Raw genomic sequence first — 20,543 nt, forward strand, 5'->3', positions numbered from 1 at the left:
AAGATGCTAAATCCTGATTCCTGATAGGATTAGGGAAAAGTTGAAGAAAAGGTGCTGCAATGACTAATCTGTCTGACAAATTGGAAAGCTATATCGGCACGGAAAATAAACGGCGCTCGAGTAGTCTTACTCCCGCAGTAACTGAGCATTCGCAAATGCTTCTGATTCAGCCAGCATCGCTACACGTAATCACTGATTTTCCCAATAAAACCGAACGTTAGTGCCTCGCCCGCCGTGTCAGGTCTCGACCACCGTCTGTCACATACCTTCCTTTGACAGGTGTTGAAGGTGTTTATGGGCGCTATATAACCGGGCGAGTGTTCAGTGTTAAATCTCAGCTGAGACTGGTTTATTATGGGTTGGGTTGGGATGTGAAGATGGTGCTTTTGTTTTGTCCAAAACAATATTTTACTGCTGCTATAGAACAAATGTAACAAAATAGGTAGGTATGTTTGCCCCAAGCAGCCCACGTCCTGTTTTGGGAACGGGGAGACGGAACGGGCCACCCGGCCATTGAATTTGTTTTCTTCCCTCTGAGATCAGACTGTCTTCGAAACTAATCGCTGCCGAATTTTCAGTTCCTACCCATTTTCGTATCGTGTGTATTATACGCATGCTGATGCGTAAATAAAAAAGCGACAAGCAAAACGCATTGTGATGTTTAAGTTGGCAAACCGGCAAAATGGATCACCATGGATCAAATGGATAAACGTGGTTTCAAGCGTTCAAACATGGGATATGATGTTGCTCGTATGCATTAAAGTGGGTGTCAAGGTCATCGGAAGGTCAGGTCAGGTCATTGACCTTTGATGACCTTTGTTCACTTTCGAGTTTTTCTTGTTTCCAGGCTAGTTTTTCGAGCGAAATTCGAATTTAGCAACGATTTGAACATTAACGAAGTAGTTTTGGTGCCAACATGTTACGAAGCTGTCAGAGGCGGTTGACACGTAGGTTAGGGGAAGCCGGGGGAAGCCCGGGCGCGGGGGAAGCCCGGGCGCGGGGGAAGCCCGGCCACCCCGTTTCCGGCTAAATTATTCACAATAAAATGCTCAACTGTTTGTCCTTTCAGCGTGGCAGCTAAGGTAACGCCAGCAAAAAAGTTAAGGCTGACAAAAATTGCATATTGTTAAAGTTATAGCGCAAAAATGATATTTTAAGGATTTTTAGCTAAAAACTGAGATATCTTGCACTGTTAATGTTATACCATACAGTACTAATATTTATACGAATGTTATGTAAGGACCATTTAAGTGTTTGTAGTGAGGGGTGACGAGGCAGGCTGGCTTAAGTATGACATTTTTTCGAATATCGCTGTTCTAAAATAAAAATTAGCACATTGGGGTAACCCCGGGCGAGTGGCCAAGCTTACCCCCAACCGAGAGCAATGCCACTAAACCACTCTTTTCCATGAGATAATAGGTACTGAGCAGGTTTGGTTTACACCTAGATCAAAGATAAATTTCGAAAATAAACATGTTATCATAGACAAAGCCAGTCATGTCACTTAAGGTCAACTAGGGTCAAACTACGTTTTTGCAGATAACGCGACAGACAATGAAGCTAGAACTTCAAAAATGGTGTCGTTGTGTTCTTCTTCATCAGCCGAGTCGAATGATATGCAATATGATGCATTAAGGTAAAAAGAAAAATAAATTTTAAGGAATTTTGAAATACACATTTTTTGTCAATTTTGCATCACGATTTTCATCGACCTGTACTGTATATGTAGTAGACGCTAGCTAAAATACCAGTAGTGACATAAACTCTAATAAGTCCAGAGCTAATCAGTACCTTAATATTTCACTTTCCGTTAATATTTGGAAAACACATAATGGTTTCATCAACTCGTTGTAAAGCGCTGGGGAGGTGGCCGGCGTTACCCCTATGCCGGGCTTACCCCAGAAAAATCAACACTTTTTTAAAACTCGATTTTCTCAATCTTATACTTATTCCACGAAACCGAATTTTTGGGAAAACACGGCCAATGAACTTAGCTAGGTAGCAGGATATCAACATTTTATACAGCACGTATGGTATGTAATAAAAATGAAAAAGAGCTTACTATGCCGGGCTTCCCCCGGCTTCCCCTACATACTACGAATACTCGGCAGGACCCCTACTGGTTGACCTGACCTGACCTGACCTGACCCGACCTGGCCTAAATACATAAAGACATCATCTGTGATCAAAACTAACATGATACTCGTGATCAGCACCCCGAAAACCTCACAGCGGCCACGCTTTACGACGTTCTAACAGGTCCCGATTTTCCCGGTTTTCGGGTCAGTGACCTGACCTGGAAGGTGAACCGATGACCTAAGACCTTAAAATTAGGTATCATCGGCTTTCTCTCGTCACGGGAAACACGCTCGTTTTTCCGCGAAGCTCTAGCTTGATCAGGGGCCAAACGCGATGGGGTCGTACCCCCCCCCCCTTGTGCCGTCAAAGGACGCAAAATGGCCTGTGCCGGCTACGGCCCGCGCACCGACGGGGGGGGGGGGCAGTTGGTTCTAGTTTATTCAGAGTGTTTATTAAGACATTTATTTTTATTTAGCTATTGACAATGAGCATGTTTTTTTTCAATATTTAGGCATAGCGTAGCTCAGTCGGTAGAGCGCTGGACTCCGCGAGGTGAGAGCAAGCGTCCCGGTTACAACAGTCCGGGTTCGAAGCGCGACGGGCGCGTGACATGAGCCTTCCCTCTTGACGGTATGGCTGCGGTTGGTGGCAGGCCGTAGCCAAGGCGAAGTCAGTGAGGGGACCGGACGTGTGCGGCTATGTGCAACAAATTTACATTTTGAACACTCATTTAAATAAGTAGAAATGAAGCGATTTCTGGAAATGAAACTTTCCTGAAATAATGTTAACCTACTTGTTTTAACCTTCCAGGCGGTGGGGGGGGGGCATGTTTTGCCCCCCCCCTTTAGTTTTTTCGATATATCTCGAGAACCGCTGTGCCGATCGTCACCAAACTTTCAGTACCCTCCCGTGAATAGCTACTGCACATTGTGACCAAAAAAAAAAAGAAAATTCCAAAGGCTATGATAGTTTGGACGCTAATGACGTCAGAATGACGTCATTTCTGCTATTTTCGGCCCCAAAAAAAGGTTTCGCGAGAGGAGCGCCTACAGCTTTAGAGATACAGAAAAATGTTTCAGACATAAAAAGTGTAGAATTTAGAGGGCTACAAAACTGCTATCTCCAATTTTTGAAATTTTTGGATTTTAACCCTCAAAAATGAGGCTATGATAGGTTGGACGCTAATGACGTCAGAATGACGTCATTTCTGCCATTTTCGGCCCCAAAAAAAGGTTTCGCGAGAGGAGCGCCTACAGCTTTAGAGATACAGAAAAATGTTTCAGACATAAAAGGTGTAGAATTTAGAGGGCTACAAAACTGCTATGTCGAATTTTTGAAATTTTTGGATTTTGACCCTCAAAAATCAAAAAATAGATTTTTTGGATATAATAGCCGAAAAATCCAAAAAGTTTTTGAATTTGGAAAAATCGGAAGATATGTGATGGTCCCTACCACCTTCTATCTACATACCAAATTTGAGATCGATACCTCTTTTTTTGGCCAAGTTATAACGAAAAAACTGTTCAAAATTGATAACGTAAAATTTTCAAACTCATTTTTTTTTTGCAATTCTAGCACCTCGTAGCGCAAAACAAAGACCACCATTAGACTCCCCGTGACGAGCTGCATCGAATCGATACCCATTTTATGCAAAAATATCAACTTTGAAATTTGACCTTTTTGACCTGACCTTGACCTGACCTCCACCAGAAAGTGACCTAAACCGTACCTTACCTGATGGTCTTATAACCAACACCATTGAGTTGGAAATGAAAAACTGGTCATAAAACATGCATCGCACAACCTTAGTAAAGTTGGGTTCATGTGGTGAGTGGTGACCCTTGGTGACCTTTGGTGACCTGACCTGTGACCTGACCTGGTATGACCAGTGACCTCTAATAGCAACATATGTACTAGACAACTGACGCCCTATCGCTGATTTTCGACAAAATGCGTTTTACTCGGTGACGTTATAGCGCTTTCCCTAGAAGCCCCGTGAACGGTGAAACATTTTATCTTTGACCTGACCTGTGACGTCATCGGTGACCCCGAGGTCCAGGGCTGAGTAGTCGATGGATTTTCGGCGACTCCGACTCCGACTCCGACTCCGGCTTTCAAAAACCAGCTCCGACTCCGACTCCGACTCCGGGCAGAATTGTCGACTCCGACCGACTCCAACTCCCGGCTCCGACTCCGCAGACCTAGCAGGGCTGCGGAGTCGACAGATTTTCGGTGACTCCGACTCCGACTCCGGCTCGGGTTTCTAAAATCGACTCCGACTCCGACTCCGACTCCGCAGCCCTGCCGAGGTCAATGAAATTTGGTTTCCTTCGACAAATTTGACATCGAACGCCGTTTGAATTTTCCGGATCCGTCCAGTAGTTTCGGAGATACGGGGGGGGGGGGGCAAAAAATGCCCCCCCCCCCACCGCGCGAAAGGTGGTCGGAAGGCCCACCGCCTGCCGGGTTAAAATTTCCTAAAATAATAATTTTCTACTTGTTTTGAAAATTGAAACATGAATAATTCTATTAAAGCCAAACATCTTTTATTTATTCAGCCGCTTGACAAAATGACTGGATTGATACAATTACGATTAATGACTACCGACGTGCAGGTCGGCAGGATGGGTGTGGCAAGTTTGATGGCAAAACTTGTTTACGTATGCTGGGAAACCGTGAAAACTTCGTCTGCCTGGGAACTGTTCAGCACGAAGCGGAGACGGCTGCGTCGCTCTCAAGTCTCAGGAATCACGATATTGACGAGCACGCCCGCATGCTCGCCAGTTATCGTTGTTTATTTTGTCGAACTACAATTGGCGTTTTATTATGGATCCTCCCGCCATCTAACGTGCATAGCGCGTGTTTCATGCGATCAACCCACCGAGGTGGGGAGGGAAGGTGTTTTTACGCCTCCTTCAAACTCGACTCATGCCTCATGGTCACGTGGCGACACGTGGTAAACGGCGTTCAAAAAGTTGCCAAAATGCTGAAGGAAACATGTCAGGCATTTTAATGTCCAGTCAAATTTATATGAACCGGCGTGCTCGCATTAGCAGCGGGCTCAACTTAAATGCATCGGTTTATACTTCGCCCTTGCCCCTTCCCATTGACCCACATGTAAGTTTTCCTTCCAATTCTCGCTTATCGCGCACGATGGTTTGCCTATTAGTAGAGTAATCCTAGGTTTGCTGCTTGAGGGGACAGAGGGGTCATGCCGGGTCACACTCACTCGTCGCGGGTATGCACTATCACAATTTAATCGCGCACTGCTCAATGTTCATTGTGGTGAGTTTGAAAAAGGTACCCTCTGGTGAGTGGTGACCAACTTTTTATCTCGATAATAAACCGTGCTTTTTCCATATTCCTACGGGAATTTCAAGTTTGGCGCGTAATGTCGCTGCAGGCTTTGTTTGCGGCTCCCAGCTGGCGGGGAGCTCGCCGCACCGATAGCAGGTCGTTACCTTCAAGATCGGTGGCGCCGATCTGCAGCTGCCCCGTCTGTCGTAACGGCCCCAATAATCCCACGTGGTCTCCCGCCGACCCCATCTGAGAACCCCGGCCCGCTGCACGTGGTCGCGCCGCGCGCGGCGCCAGCTGCACGGCAGCCGGGCGCGAAAAGCCCGCCAAAACATACGCGCGCTGATTGGCTTACCGACGACAGCTGCGCGGCGCCAGCCAATCAGAGCGGCCGGACGGCCGGCGTTCGTCTGGGACTTGGCGCGCGCCGCGCCGGCGGTCACTGGCGATCGAGGAGCGGAGAGGAGGGGGCGTGTATGGTGGTGCTGTGTGAGTGGGTGCGTGCCCGTGCTGCCTGAGCGGACCGCGTGCGATGGAACTGGTCGGAATGGGGAAGATCGAGAATTACAGGAGTGGTCGGTACGGAGGTATGTCGCGGGATGGCGGCCACGGCCGGGACTGCGGAGTGGTCGACACGTGCTCACAGTACTACCGGTCGTACCTCCGCGCCGTGCGCTGGCTCGCCGAGGAATGCGACAAGTACTACGACGACCCTCAGCTCGGCATGGATCGGATCATCAAGGAGATCATGCTCGGCAGAATCAGTCCTAACAACGACGACTACGTGATCCTGGTACCGCTGCACGGGCAGGACCGGCATTTCATGAGCTCGGGCATCAGAGTCGAGGAGAAGACCGCCCGCCTGATCCGCGAGGTACAGCGCGACTTCGATCTACAAAACGACGCTAAGTACTTCGGTCAGTTCAAGACAGCGTGTGGCAAGAGTTTGGATCAAGTCCGGCAGCAGTTCTACATCGACTGCTTCTCAGAGTGCATCCACCCGCAGAGCTCGCGTATGAAGGCAAACACCACCGAGTGCGTCCCAGTTCCATCATCAGAGCACGTCGCGGAAATCGTCGGAAAGAAAGGTAAGCATTTTCGTAATTTCTCCGCCCCCTTCGGCCCTTGCTTCGGCCCACGTGGGGCTCGCGCCTCGCCGGCCGCCGCGATCTTCGCGCCTTTTCGCCGGCTCCGTTGTCCGCCGGCCGCGCCGCGGTGCGGACGCCCGCGGGCCAATTCAAGATGGCGGCGCCCTGTGTCCGGCCGGCCATGCGAGCGGCCGGCCGGCGGACAAAGGGCCTGGCGGGGAGCGGGGCAGCCGGCGCCGAGGACCACGTGGGCCCGACGGCCACCTGGCCGACCCAGTTGTCCTGTATGGGGTCGGCCGGTGAATGGCGCCCGCTTCAGTGGGTGGCAACGCTTTTGTTCGCCATGGGTCGGGTTGTTAGGGATTTTCTTTGGCGGGTTTAGCGGAAGAGGGGATTGTAAAGCTCAGCATTTTTGTTATGCATTGTGGAGGATATGCTGCACTTTGAATAACATTATCGCCTGGATTATGAAATGCTTGCTCAGCATTCAGTTTGGCTAGTTTCTGCGTTTTAAGTGGACACGGCAAGCGCGTTTGATTGAAAAAAGTTACCGTATTCGCGTAGTGTATTTTGCCGTGGCAAGTTAATTAATCCATGCACTCCGAAGACAATGCGGTTATCGTATTAGGGTTGGGTCTCGGGGCGACCTGCCTGTACCGTAATCAAAATTTGCCCTTTTTACCACACATTCGTGGCTTCGAAATTGGTCAAGAGAATAACTAAATAGTTAATACATTTCCGAAAAACTTATTTATTGTAATCAATTAGCTACCTTCCATCACTAACCGATTCATGTAGTCATCTCCCTGCAAAAATTTGATCAGTACGCAGTGGGCGTAAAACTTCCATTCACATTCGGAAAATCACTTCAGAATGTTTAACTTAAAACATGTTTTATTGTCATTTATTAGTCATAGTCATTATTATTGTCAAAATTAGTCAACATACCACTGCTGTTGGCTCCACATTTCAGTCAATTTCTCGACGCAATTGTCGATCTGTGACGACTGGTCAGTTCTTGTGTCCGAGTCCTTGTATCTGCGACCCCTATCAGCGGCGCGGGTGGATAAACGCGCGATAAAGCCGTGTCACGTGACCCGCCAAATGTGCGCGCGCTATCCAGTTCCCGCCACAAACCCTAGCAGGGGGCGCGAGTACCGTGCCTCATGCAGCACGTCTGGCAAACTTCAAACGTCCCTTGTTGACTTGGGCGGGTGCTCTGTACATCAACAATGGCTGCAAGACCGGGCCCGTCCGGCTCAGTTGCGCAATTTGCAGTTATCGGATGTCCGATTGATAAAAATGAGACCCGGTTCTTGGCGAGCTGGCTGTCTTGTTCTTAGTTCAAGACACCTTGTTATTTTCAACTTTTGTTCGCGAGTCGCTGTTCTGTTGCTAGCCAAATTGTGTTAAGACAGTTATGCTTTTTCGTTGTTTTGCCTTATGCCGCTTAGCTTGTGTACGGTTACCATTTCGTCAACTCACGCCCTGCGTGGGCATGATGCCTCAGCGCCTGGCGATGTTCCTCGTCTGCAATGAGGCAGCAGTGAGGCATGCCTCCGCGTGGGAGTGCGGGCCGCTTGTCTCCGAGGTCATCAGTGCAGCCCGCTGTTGACTCTGACTGGGCACTTGTCCGCTGACGGGAGATCGATAGATGCGTACGCTGGTCGACGTAATGGGAATCGATGCCGGGCGGCCCGCCCGCCCCGCGTCGGTTAGGGGATCTGTGGTCTGACTAGCGCGTGGCTGGATTAGGTTATGATACTGGGGGAGGGGGTAAGTTGGTCAGGGTTGAGGGTTTTGGAGTTTCCGCGGCTCGAGGCGAGATTGGGGTTCATCCGGAGCTCTTGGCTCCCAGAGAAGTTTTATTGTTCGCCGTAAGTTAATGTATTCAGCATTCTGTTACTGGGTCGGCCGCTAACTTTGCCGAATCTTTACCCTTGAACTCTCGAAAAGCTAGCTCATTGGAATGTAGGTCTACTCGTTTCTAAATCTGGCGGAAACCCGCTTATGTATTTTACGGTGGCACGTTGCGTGCATTTCCTAACCCTTCGGTCCACGCTTCACTGCAGCCCAGACTGCGCTGTTCCTACTCCGTTGTTTTCGACCGGAGGCTCCAGCGACACTTGCGTAACACGTCCGCGCTGCACCGGTGCGGTCCGCCGGTACTCCTCCCCGGCCCGGCGCGGCCGCCCGGCCACCCCACCCTTTGATAAGGACCCCGCGCGCGCGCCAGCGCCGGCCGCCGCTTGGCGCGCTCGCGTTGTGGCGCGCCGGCCGGCGGCCCACGTGGTCGCCGCGCCGCCGTGAGAGTCGCGCTACCCTCCCCTCCCCCCGCCTGCCGTCCGCTCCCCTCCCCTTCCGCGCGCCGCGGCCGCCGCCGTCTCTGTCGCCCTTGAACCCGTGCGGCCGGCGGCGGCTGCATCTGCGGCCGCTGGTGGCCAGCTGCCTCCCGCGCCGCGCCGCCAGGGGACCGGAAGCAGCGCGGCTAATCTGGCGCAGCCGGCGCGCCATGCGCCGCTTCATGGCCGTGCCGCGCCGTGGGCGCCGCGCGCTGCACAAAACTGGTTTGGCACAGCGGCGATTTTCCTTTATGGGCCGTATGGATGTTGATGTGGCGCTCCGCTCTGCACTATGCACGGCGCGGCAGAGCCGGCGCCGTTCGGGCGGTGCCGGTCAAGACGCGGGCGAGTCCGACCGAACTGGGCCGAACCGGGGCCGTAGGTGTCCGGCACAGCGGCCACACGCCACAGTAGGGGCTAGTTCGGCCGTTCCGTGCATTCCCCATTTCTTTTTCTTTTTTTTCTCCCAGTTTCTTGGAACTCGCCCACCGGCCGCCACTTGGCATTCGGGCGGAGCGGGCAGTCCGGTTATGTGGCTACAATTCCCCCGTTCAGCCTTGTAAGCGGCGCCGGTAGCCTTCCCATGGCTGCGCGAGGTCAGCTCCTGCTCTGTTGCCACGCACGTGGTGCCGAGGTCACGCCCCGCTCCGCTCGCTGGGGCTGGTCCGTGTGAGCGTGTAATGAGGGGCTGCCGATACCCCTGTCGGAGAGGTGTCTGGACTGGAAAATAAGGGGTCGTAGACGCGCTACCAGGCTGAGAGGCGGGCGGCCGAACACGTGGTTCCGGCATGGGATGTAACTGCGTATCATAAATCCGTGCCTGCTAGGAGACCTAAAATTCGTGGTTTAAGTGCATTAAAAAGACTAGGAACGATTGAGGAGTTGCACAATCTGTACTTAACCACGCCGATTATCCCATCTGCATGGGATCTTTTTATATGCCTATTTTTAATTTTTATGGTAAGCATTTTCCTCGGATCAGTAATTACCTAGTGACACGTCTTCCTAAGTGTTTTTCACTACGAAGCATATAGTTAAGCATGGTATCAAAGACGAAATGTGCAATGAAAAACCGCCAGTCATCAGCAATGTTCCGTCCATGTCCGTTGAATGTTCCAGACTGATGTTGTGTTTGTCCTTTCCAGGCGGAAAGATTAAAAACATCCGCGCCGAGACCAACACCTACATCAAGACGCCGAAGCGTGACGAGGAACCGGTGTTCGTCATCACAGGTCAGTCGACTTGCCTGCTCCCTTCTGTTCTGTTATCAGGTGTGTTGTGTACTAACCTTTCCTTGTGTTGAGCTGATATGGGTCTCAGGCTCAGCCGACTTCGCTATGAGTTTGAGGTTTTTTGATGCCCCGATTATCTCGACACGCAGAGAAAGGTATCAGCAATCTATTGCTCTCAATGTCCACTTCTAAAAAGCAGGAAGGGGATTTTTCGCTCTGGGAACTCGGGTCAGGTCACTAGACCAAGTGAGCCAACTGCTTTGAAATCCTTTCAGCCATGCATCTTATTTCCCGGAAATTGACCCGTGGTCAGGTCAGATTCGTGACCTCGTTATTATAAAACATTGGCGGGAATTGTCAATGCTCCTTGCTCTGAACAAACCGGCAATGTTCAATAACCGCAAGATGGGTTCAGAATGACATCTGTACTGGCGCAATGGGCAGGTGCAGCTTATGGCCAGCAGTCATTCAAAGGTCATGTCAGGCCACCACCAGTTTTTGACTAAACATATGCTAGGTAAGAGATGCTAGAGCAATTAGAGCTTTTTGAATGTGTTTAACGTAGCAACACGGATCGGCTGGTATGTAGCATGATCTTTTCTTTCAGGTCACGACGTTGATCATTGCAAAATTTTTGGTTGACCTTTTGTGGCTATAGGCCGTTAAGTCCATTGGAAGTGTTTCGACGTCGGGTGTTGACGTTTTTCGCCCAATATACTCACCACGGCGATCTTGGCCGAGACGCTCTTGCGCGGGGCCACACCACAAAGAATGGTTGGTTACCCTTTGTTTACTACTCCCTTTTGAATCGTATTTTGCTCTGGGTTTCTACGGTTTATTATGCTTGACAGTTGACCAATGTTTGGGTGAACCCCGCTTTGGCGTCAAGTCTGCCCTGTCTTTGAGGAAGTGCAGGTTGTGAAACGGTTCCATGTCAAATCAAGGGCGTAGCTTGGTGTAATATGCTTACATGCGAACATGCATATGTATTTTTGCTGGACCTATCAGTTTATTTGCAACTTAATCCGAAAATATTGTTGAAGGAAAAATCGACGTCGGCCATTGATGCTATCGCGCTGCGGCACTTAGTAATGACTCCTTGCATGTTTGATTTTATGATTACTTTGCGCTACAACCTCGAGCATGTAATATGTCTACCGTTATCTTGACATATCCTTCAAAATATATTCATATACTTCTTTGCAAAAATGTAAAATATACCAAACAATCAATGCGATGATTCAGAGCGCTTTCCCACCTTCCAGTCTGCGCCCCACCTTCTCGATTTCCACGCCCCACCTGCCCATAACGAGTGCATCGATTCCCATTCCTGGAATGTCTGAGTTGGTTGGGTGACGTAAATAGTTCCGCTGCCGTGTTGCCCTGTCGCCCTGCCGCGGGAAGGAAGAGCTAGGTCACTCATTGTGACGCTCGGCTTCCCAGAAATGCGGCTCTGTCCTTGCACTGGCGGATCCTGGGGGGGGTCCACGGGGTCATGACCCCCCCCAAAAGGTCTGAGAGGGTCATTTGACCCCCCCCAAAAGCCGAAGACCTAAATGCGCTATAGACGCCGTCTTGCATGCTCAAAATCACCTGTCAAACACTTCTGAGCTAATACCTTTGTTTTTCTGGATCGTGTTGCGTGAAAAGGCGTATTGAAGACCAGAATCTTACTCGTTTTTGTCTCAACCGTGCGAGCACCAGGGGATGATCCAGGAAAACTCCAAGGGGATGGTCATGAATTTAATTCGTGGTGCCCCTACCTATACGCAAAATTAAAAACTCAACGGATTTCGGTCACTTAATTTTGGTGATGTCCTATTTTCATTTTTTATTTTGTTTGTTTTATTTTTAGTGCCCCTGGGCCCTGGCAGGTCAAAATCACGTCTGAGGCGAAAGAAATTCACGGGAATCCCAAAAATCACGTCAGGACATTCAGGGCCCTCTGACCAGCCTGACAGCTAGGGCCCTTCTTACTTCCTGGGGCCTCCAGTGAATAACCGCTAGTGTCTGTGTCTGACCGCTAGGGCCCCTCTGACTCCTCAGTAGGTAGGAGGCCCTCTGTAGAGGAGGTCCTCTGTAGAAAGGAGGCCCTCAGTAGAGAGGAGGCCCCCTGTAGAGAGGAGACCCCTTTAAAGAGGAGGCCCTCTGTAGAGAGGAGACCTGCTGTAGAGAGAAGGCTCTATGTAGAGAGGAGGCCCTGTGTAGAGAGGAGGCCCTCTGTGGAAAGGAGACCGCCTGAATGCAGAAGGCCCTCTGAAGAGTGGAGACCCGCTGTAGAGAAGAGGCCCTCTGAAGAAAGGAGGCCCTCTGTAGAGAAGAGGCCCTCTGAAGAGAGGAGGCCCTTTGCAGAGATGAGGTCCTCTGGCTCTTTGAAGAGAGGAGGCCCTCTGTAAAGGAGGCCCTCTTAAAGGGAGAGACCCTCAGTAGAGAGGAAGCCCTCTGTAGAGAGGAGGCCCTGTAGCTTCTGTAGTTAAGAGGCCCTGTGAAAAGAGGAGGCCCGCAGTAGAGATCGGTGGTCCTCTGTAGAGAGGAGGCCCCCTCTGTGTTTTGACAAATGTTTTTGCAAATTTTTCGCGGCGCTTCGCGCCGCCGATTTATGTACATACGTACAGGTCAATACGAAATCTTGACTGTAATTACATAAACCAACCGTGTCAAATTGAATCAGAATTCATATGTGTGCTGTAAAGGAACTCCGGCTTGTACTGCAATGCTAAAAGGGTGGTAAAATTTGTGTTTTGGAGCTGTGTTTCGACACATTCTTTTGCAAATTTTCTCGGCGCTTCGCGCCGCCGATTTATACACCAATCAATAAGAGAGAAATAACAGTGACTGTAATAACACTAACCGTGTCAAATTGAATCGGAATTCATATGTGTACTGTGAAGGAACTCCGGCTTGTACTAGCATGCTAAAAAGGTTGTAATATTTGTGTTTTAGAGCTGTGTTTTGACAACTTTTTTTTTGCAAATTTTTGCGGCGCTTCGCGCCGCCGATTCATACACAGGTCAATAAGAGAGATCGTGACTGTATGCTACTATTTACTAATGCATTAGGCTAAAAGTGAGGTAACTATATCTACTTCTGGGTTTTTAAGTCGGTCGACCCGCCTCCCCCCCCCCCCCCCCAGTAAAAAATCCGTGGCGACGCTCCTATATAGGTGGGTTTCACTAACTAAAACTACTGAGCCGAGTGACTTACGATAAAACTTCATCTTATAAACGACGAAGATCAAATGTCATTTTTTGATCTCGACATACTCGCTCCCTACCCCCCCCCCCCCCCCCCCCGGTCGTCAGAATTCATTCACCAGACCTGGTATGTCGGCCGACTGGTGACCCCCCCCAAAACGACCCCCTAGATCCGCCCTTGTGTCCTTGCATAGTGTTTGCCTCAATGAGGTTATTGTCAAGTGACGTTTGATAATAGACGTCCCCGAAAGACGTTTGTTACCTTGATTACGTCAAGGTTTTTTGTTTGGACGTAGAGCTCCAAAGTTGACATTCTACCTAGGAAACAGGAAGCAGATTTATTTCTTCGCAGCATTTGAATAGATAATTGTCGCTCCTAATGTTTCCTTTGTGCTTTTTTTTTTGCTCATGAAGTCTCGTGCTCGTTGTTTCTTGACGTTCTATATAGCTGTGGTATGAGCCGACAGTCCCCGCCATTTGGGCGCTAAAAAGTCCAACTCATCAATGCTTGCCTTCTGAGGAAGAAGGGTTATCCCGCGCGGGGCTGGGGGGTAAATTTTACCCCCCCTCGCGAATTTTTGCGATATCTCAAAAACGGCGGCGCGCAGTGCCGCCAAACTTTCAGTACCTTTTCTTACATCAATTTGACACCTTCCCTGAAAATTTGAGCGAAATCCGTCGGAAATTTTTTGAGAAATGACGTTTTAGTGACGTCATGTTCGCCATTTTCGCCTCAAAAACGGCAAAAGTTCAAACGCCGCTAACATCTTCATTTTTAAAGGAATCAAGACGTAACAAAAAAGGTTATACGTAATTTTACTTTGTCTATCAAATGGCTATCTCAGTTTTTTGAAAATTTTGGATTTTGGCCTAATTTTTTTTTCTTAAAAAAACTGACTTATTTGGGAAAATCATTGTAAAATCCAAAATTTTGAGTCTATCGAAAAAACCGGAACATATGTCAGAAGTGGTCTATGTGCACCTACATACCAAATTTTAGAAGAATCGGTTCAAAAATGTGGGAGTTATTCAAATTTTATGACGTCACGACACACAAAATTTTTGAAAAATGATTTTTTTTGGAAGTTCTAGACCTCGTACGGAAACAAAAATAGCACCATTCGATTCGCCGTGAAAAACTGCATCAGATAGACACCTTTTTAGGCCTTAACAACCAACTTCAAAATTTGACCTCACTTGACCTGACCTTGACCTGACCTCGACCTGAAATTCATCCAGAGGTGGTCCATATCACTTATTGAGTGTGCCTATTGAATTCTATGAGTAAAATGACCCATAAAACATGTGTCGCACATGCCCTTTTCTATATTTTGTTTTTTGGTGACCTGACCTGACCTGACCTTGACCTCTGAATGATATTGTATGCAACGAATATTGTCTTGGTAGCCTAAGAACACGTTTTGGGCGATCAGTCTCAGTCCATGACTCCATTCTTCGGCAACTACGGTGCAAGGCCGATACTGTAGAAACTTGCAATTTGTACCCTTGACCTGACCTTGACCTTGACCTCAAACTTTAAATTAAGTACATGTTTTTAGTAGTTCGTGATGAGAGCTTTCCATTGGCGTTTGAATTTTCCAAATCGGACCATTAGTTCGGGAGATAACAGGGGGGGGGGGGTAAAATTTACCCCCCCCAGCCCCGCGCGTTCGGCTGGAGACCCCAGCCCCGCGCGGGTTATACTTCTTATCTTTACACACCTCAAAGAGCCCGTGTTTTGAGGGACACGGCCAACCAGCCACACGGACATGCTCCAACACGTCTGTGTCCTTGTGTTCCAGGTCGCAAGGAGGACGTGGCCTTCGCCAAGCAGAAGATCCTGGCCGCGGCCGAGCATTTCAGCCAGCTGCGCGAGGCGCGCCGCCAGAACCCGGGCGGACCCGCCCCCGCCCTGGGGCCGCCCAAACGCGACGGTGACGTCACCATCCAGGTAGAGGTGCCGTACGAGTTCGTGGGCCTTGTGGTTGGTCAGAAGGGCGCCACCATCAAGCGCATCCAGCAGGACACCAACACGTACATCACGACGCCGTCGCGCCGCCACCGGCCCATCTTCGAGGTGGTCGGCCAGCCGGACGACGTGGAGACGGCCCGTGAGGCCATCACGGCGCACATCAGCAGCCGTGTCGACAAGTTCCGCAGCGAGGCAGCTGCGGCGGCCGCCAACGGTCCACCGGGCGGCCCCACGGGCTACGGCGGCGCCACCAGCATCGGAAGCTTCCTGGGCATCGACGACTCGGCGTTCGCGACGCCGCCGGCCGGCGCGGAGTCTGGCATGTTCGGATCCTACGGCAACACCAACCTGGGCGGCACGTGGACGGGCGTCCCGCCGCCCAGCATGCCGCCACCGGTGCACCGGTACGCGCCGCCGCCGCCGCCGCCCCCGCCGGCGCCGGCGAGCGGCAGCCGACTCAGTGCCTTCCGCAACCTGCAGCAGCCGGACGGTCTGGAGACTCTGAGCGCCAGTCTGCGCGAGCTGGCGCTGGCCGACCCGTGGCAGAGCGACAGCCGCGGCCGCACGGCCAGCCTGCCGGCTGACCCGGCCGACGCGCCGTGCAGCCGACGCGGCTCCGAGGAGTCCACCAGCCACGCGCTGGACCTGCTCTTCTCGCGGCCGGGCCCGCTCGGCTGGGACGCCGGCGTCATCAGCGCTCCTCTGCCGGCCGCCAAGGGATCCAGCGAGACGCTCAACTCGGACTCGGGCGTCGAGACGACCACGCCGCCGCCTCTGGACGGCTTCTTCGGACCGATCGGCTCGAAGCGGACCAGCCCGACGGCGGCTCTGCTCGGCGGCTCGTCGAGCCCGATCGCCGCGCTGCTGGGAGGTTCGTCGAGCCCGACGTCTGCGCTGCTCGGCTCCGACTAGCCGCTGCCGTCACCGCCGCCGTCGCCAGCGGCGGCCGCGGCGGTCTCGGCCCTAAGCTGGGCTTCATAAAAGACACAGCGGCTCGGCCGGCCACCAGCCGGCCGGGCGCTGTAGACATTTTTACATTTTACGTGTAGCTCATTTGTAAAATACTCACCGAGTGACCTGCCAGTCCCGGGGTGGCGCCGCGCCCGCGAGCCGGTGGTCGCACGGCGTGCCTCGCCGCCCATCGGCGGCGTCGATATTTCTGTTCGCCCGCCGCGGCTGGCGAGCGGCCAGCGTCGCTCGGCTATCGACCGGCCGACGGCGGCGACGGCGCCGGTTCTGCAGTGCGGCCGCCGGCCGTCCCCTGCCCTCCCCGCTCCCCAGCCCCGCTCCCCCTCCCCGTCCCCACCGGCACTGTCGGCCGGTGCTCAATCACACCACATATCGCCTCGGAGCTGGGCACGGCGCGAGCGCGCCCGACCAATAGCAATATGCTGCCGCTTGGGCTCCCGCGGCTCGGTACCTTTCTTCGTCCCCCCGTCCCCTCCCCTCACCCTCCCATCCTAGTTTCCCGCGGCCGACCCAGACGGGCCAACCCCCGGGGCTGGCAGGTCAGAGCTAATTTTGTACCCGACACATTCGACTTTGACATTTAATTCAATCAGGAATGCATGCTGTTATATATACGAGAACGTATACGTCATATAAAATGAGCCACAAAAGTATTTTATTTTCGTACACAGAATCGATATGTGTTGTGGTCATGCGTGTTGTGGCAAATTATTTTCCTACAAAGTTGCTGTAAACACATTTAAAGAGTGTGACATCACATTCTAGGGTAGGTGTTGCTTTTTATGTGACCGCGTCTCACCCGCTTTGGTTGCCCGCCTAGTACTTAGTCTTCCAAAATCGGTGTGGTACCATTTCTTTGTCCGTTTGAATGTTCGACCATAATGCCAAGCTTCAGCTACTGCGGCCAGCTAACTTTGTCCCTTGATGTGCGAAGCTCTGTGTCCTTGTACTCACTATAGTCCTGGTCATTTTGTACTTTTTTACCAAACGTACGGTGGTGACGTTATTTTGCGACACGTCGTATGACTAATCAGGCAATAAGTGGGCCTTTGCGGGCGGACGGGCGGGCGGCCGGTCAGTGCCGCCACGGGTCGTGCCTGGAGCCGCCTCTGTCGGGTGCGCTGGCGCGGTCTGACGCCGCCACTGCCCCTGCCGTCTCCGGCTGGGGGTGGCAGGGGGCGGGGGCGCTCTGCCATAGCTCGCGCCGGCTCAGTCGCCGCCGGCCGGTGGCTACTTCATTGGGCCAATCACAATGCTGCGTGGTACAGTATTTTACTACCTTAAAATGTAAATATCTTATGAGAGTTACTCCTGTGAATGTTTACATGCGTGTTAGAAAGCTCAGCGCGGACGTTGGTGGCCATTCTTTGAAACACTTTATTCTTCAGCATATTAAAATGATAAAATACTGGGAAAGTTGCAGTACCTGAGGCATAATTTATTGTTAAATGTATATTATCCGGTTGGTTGTCCGCGCGGTATCACGGTCTTCGCGTCGCCATAGCCTATTTCTGTACATTCCAGATTATATATTGAACAAATTTATCGAACAAATGCAATGTGATTAATAAAATCCCGTCGAATTACTGAATACCTAATGCCGTATATGTGAAGCGCTGTGCAAGTGTAACCTTTCTCGGCCACCAACGACCGAGCTGCCCAGTTGAGAGGTTTTGTTGCGTACAAATAGAAACTTCTCAATGTTAAGTCTTGCTCAGTTAAACGCAGGGCTCGTCGCTACCCGAGATTGAGCCTTGAATATATTTTTATTACCGATGTGAGATGTATTTTGGCGCCTCTGCTTATGAGACTAGCCGCGTGGTGTACTTATTAATATGCGTTGATTTTTCACATTTGCTATTGTTTTATGTTCCGAGACGTAGCGGTGGCAAATGTTAGATTCTCTTCTTGTCCTGATGAGCATGCGGTCGGTACGTCTTCTGACGTTTGACAGTGTCCACCTTGAGAGCTCTCGACATAGCAGTGCCACGTCGTCTTAGTATATGGTCTCAGAATAAACAACCTTAGTCAGCTGTGCGTTTGGTGGACGGATGGAGGGGCAGAGGGAATGCGGTTGAACGGGGGATGAGCGCGGTTCGGGTAGGATCGAAAGAGGTGAATAACAGCCGTATGGGAAATAAACGCGCGCGTTTACAAGCGGATTGTGCCGCGAACCCTGAGTATAGAAGGTTCGGAGGTTACTTCACAGCTAGGGATGGTGGTAAAAACAAGGAGACAACATGAGACACTGGGCGGTAAAATGCAGGAGACATTATGTGGGGAGGGGAGCAAACGGCAGGAGACACTGGGCCAACTACAGGAGATACTGAATGGGAAACGAACTATAGAAAACACGATGTGGGCAGCCGACAGGAGGCACGGTATGGGGAGGGGAGTCAAAGATGGGAGACACTGGGTGTGGGGAGGGAGGGGAGTCAAAGACGGGAGACACTGGGTGTGGGGAGGCGAGTCAAAGACGGGAGGCACTGGGTGTGGGGAGGGGAGTCAAAGACTGGAGACACGGAATGAAAGAGTCGACGACAGGTGACGCGGGATTGGGGAGCTAACGAGGGAAGACACAATGTGGTGTGGGTGGAGCCAACGACTTTAGACGCTATGTGGCGGGCCAACGACAGGAGACACTGGGTGTGGGGAGGGAGCCAACGGCAGGAGACACGGAATGAAGGAGTCGACGACAGGAGACGCGGGGAAGCCAATAACAGGATACCTACTCCAAATTGGGGAGGAGACAATGTGGGGAGCTAACGAGAGGACCAGAGGAGACACAATGTGGTGTGGAGCCAACGACATTAGACACTATGTGGCGAGCCAACGACAGGAGACGCCGGGGAGCTAGCGATAGGAGACACTGGATGTGAGGAGGGGAGCCAACGCCAGGAGACACTGTACGTGGGAAGCCAACCCCGGGAGACGCTGGTTATGGGGAGGGGATCGGCGGCGCTGGATCGATGCACTTACGTGAGCTAATGATGCCCACTCCCAGCCAGTCGGCACTGGCAGCCTGGCAGGGCAGGGTAGACGATGACATCCTGGGATCACGTATTTGCTCATTGATATTCGATATCGCAGTTACAGTTGGAAATATTATTTCTGCATGTGCGCCGTACCTAATGAATTTTGTGGTACAGACATGGAATGCTAACCTTTCAGGAGATGAATTACTAGCCTGAAACTATAGTTCAGCCGTACGACATAAACGCGCCGATGTTAGCACTGTTTTGGTCGAGTAACGAGTTTCTTGGTGCAAATGACTTTGCACCTGGTGCGTCGGTTAACATGAATCTGATAAATTTTCGCTATGTTTTAATTTGATTTCGTTGAGACGTCTAATCTAATCGCCAGAAATGTGATGCGTTTATCGAAGCCTCAGTTCAAAGTAGCTTAGTAATGCGTCCGTTTTATATCGCACTTTTTACCCCTTTGCTTTCAGCCTCCGATGCTGCTCAATTTTACTGCAAACATCAATCTGATTCGAAAAAGACTGTCGAAAAAAGAATCGATGGCCCCAGGTCTCGTCGTTCGCCTCGTCGCCTACGAGACTCGACTCTTGGCTTGAGGTGAAATCAATGGATGATAACAACATTATCTTCCGTTAACTATAGCGCCGCACAGACTCTGCTCGAACGTTACATTGGCTGATGATCGGCCGGCCGTCCCTCTCACGTTATGTCCATTCCTCCATTCCTTACGCGATGTGAGAGGGACGGTCGACGAGCTGAAAAAGAAAGAAAAAAAAATCGAACCCGACGGACGCTCCTCTCGGCGCGCGGGAGCGTACCTCCGCGGCGCGCGCCGAGCGCCCACGCACTGGGGAAGCGTCTCCCGTCCCCTCCCGTCCCGTCCGAGAGGGCCGCGCCGCCGGCGGGGCCGCCCCGGGCGGCGGCGCGGCTATTCGGAGGACCGTCTCGCCGCTGTCCGGCGCTAGCCCGTTAACGAACATTTCGCCGTTAGCGGTCATAAACAAACGGCTTCAAAATTTGTAAACAAACCTTATGATGACAATGTCAGTGGTCCTTGGTATTTTCGAGTCGTATTGCTCGCTCAATTGAAGTACCTAAAAGGAGTCCTGCATTAGGTACATCATGTACATTATGCTAGGTAACTACCTATATTGTCTAATAACTACCCATGCGGCATGCTCACGAAGTTTCGCTATATCAGGTAGTTACTGCGCATTCGCCGTTCCATTTATTCGCAAAGCCTGAATTGTCCTCGTGCCAGCACTGGAATCCAAAGGACAAGTTACAGCTCTCCGGGTACGCATACGACGTAACCAGTAACGGCATGCGGGCATGAGCGGAGTGGTACTCAATGCCGAACTAGCAAGTAGCAAATAAGGCATCTCTATT

At 51.3% G+C, this 20,543-nt stretch overlaps 1 protein-coding gene across 1 annotated transcript; it reads left to right on the forward strand.

Moving 5' to 3' along the window:
- Positions 1-5,805: 5,805 nt before the first annotated feature.
- On the forward strand, positions 5,806-18,204 carry LOC122394226 (RNA-binding protein MEX3B-like). Its single transcript, XM_043390961.1, has 3 exons — positions 5,806-6,464; positions 9,952-10,038; positions 15,035-18,204. The coding sequence occupies exons 1-3, from the start codon at positions 5,909-5,911 to the stop codon at positions 16,114-16,116; spliced, it is 1,725 nt and encodes a 574-aa protein (XP_043246896.1). The 5' UTR covers positions 5,806-5,908; the 3' UTR covers positions 16,117-18,204.
- The last annotated feature ends 2,339 nt before the right edge of the window (positions 18,205-20,543 follow it).

Source organism: Amphibalanus amphitrite, unplaced genomic scaffold (genome assembly GCF_019059575.1).
Source record: "Amphibalanus amphitrite isolate SeventyFive unplaced genomic scaffold, NRLGWU_Aamphi_draft 000580F_arrow, whole genome shotgun sequence".
Classification (NCBI taxonomy): Eukaryota; Metazoa; Arthropoda; class Thecostraca; order Balanomorpha; family Balanidae; genus Amphibalanus; species Amphibalanus amphitrite.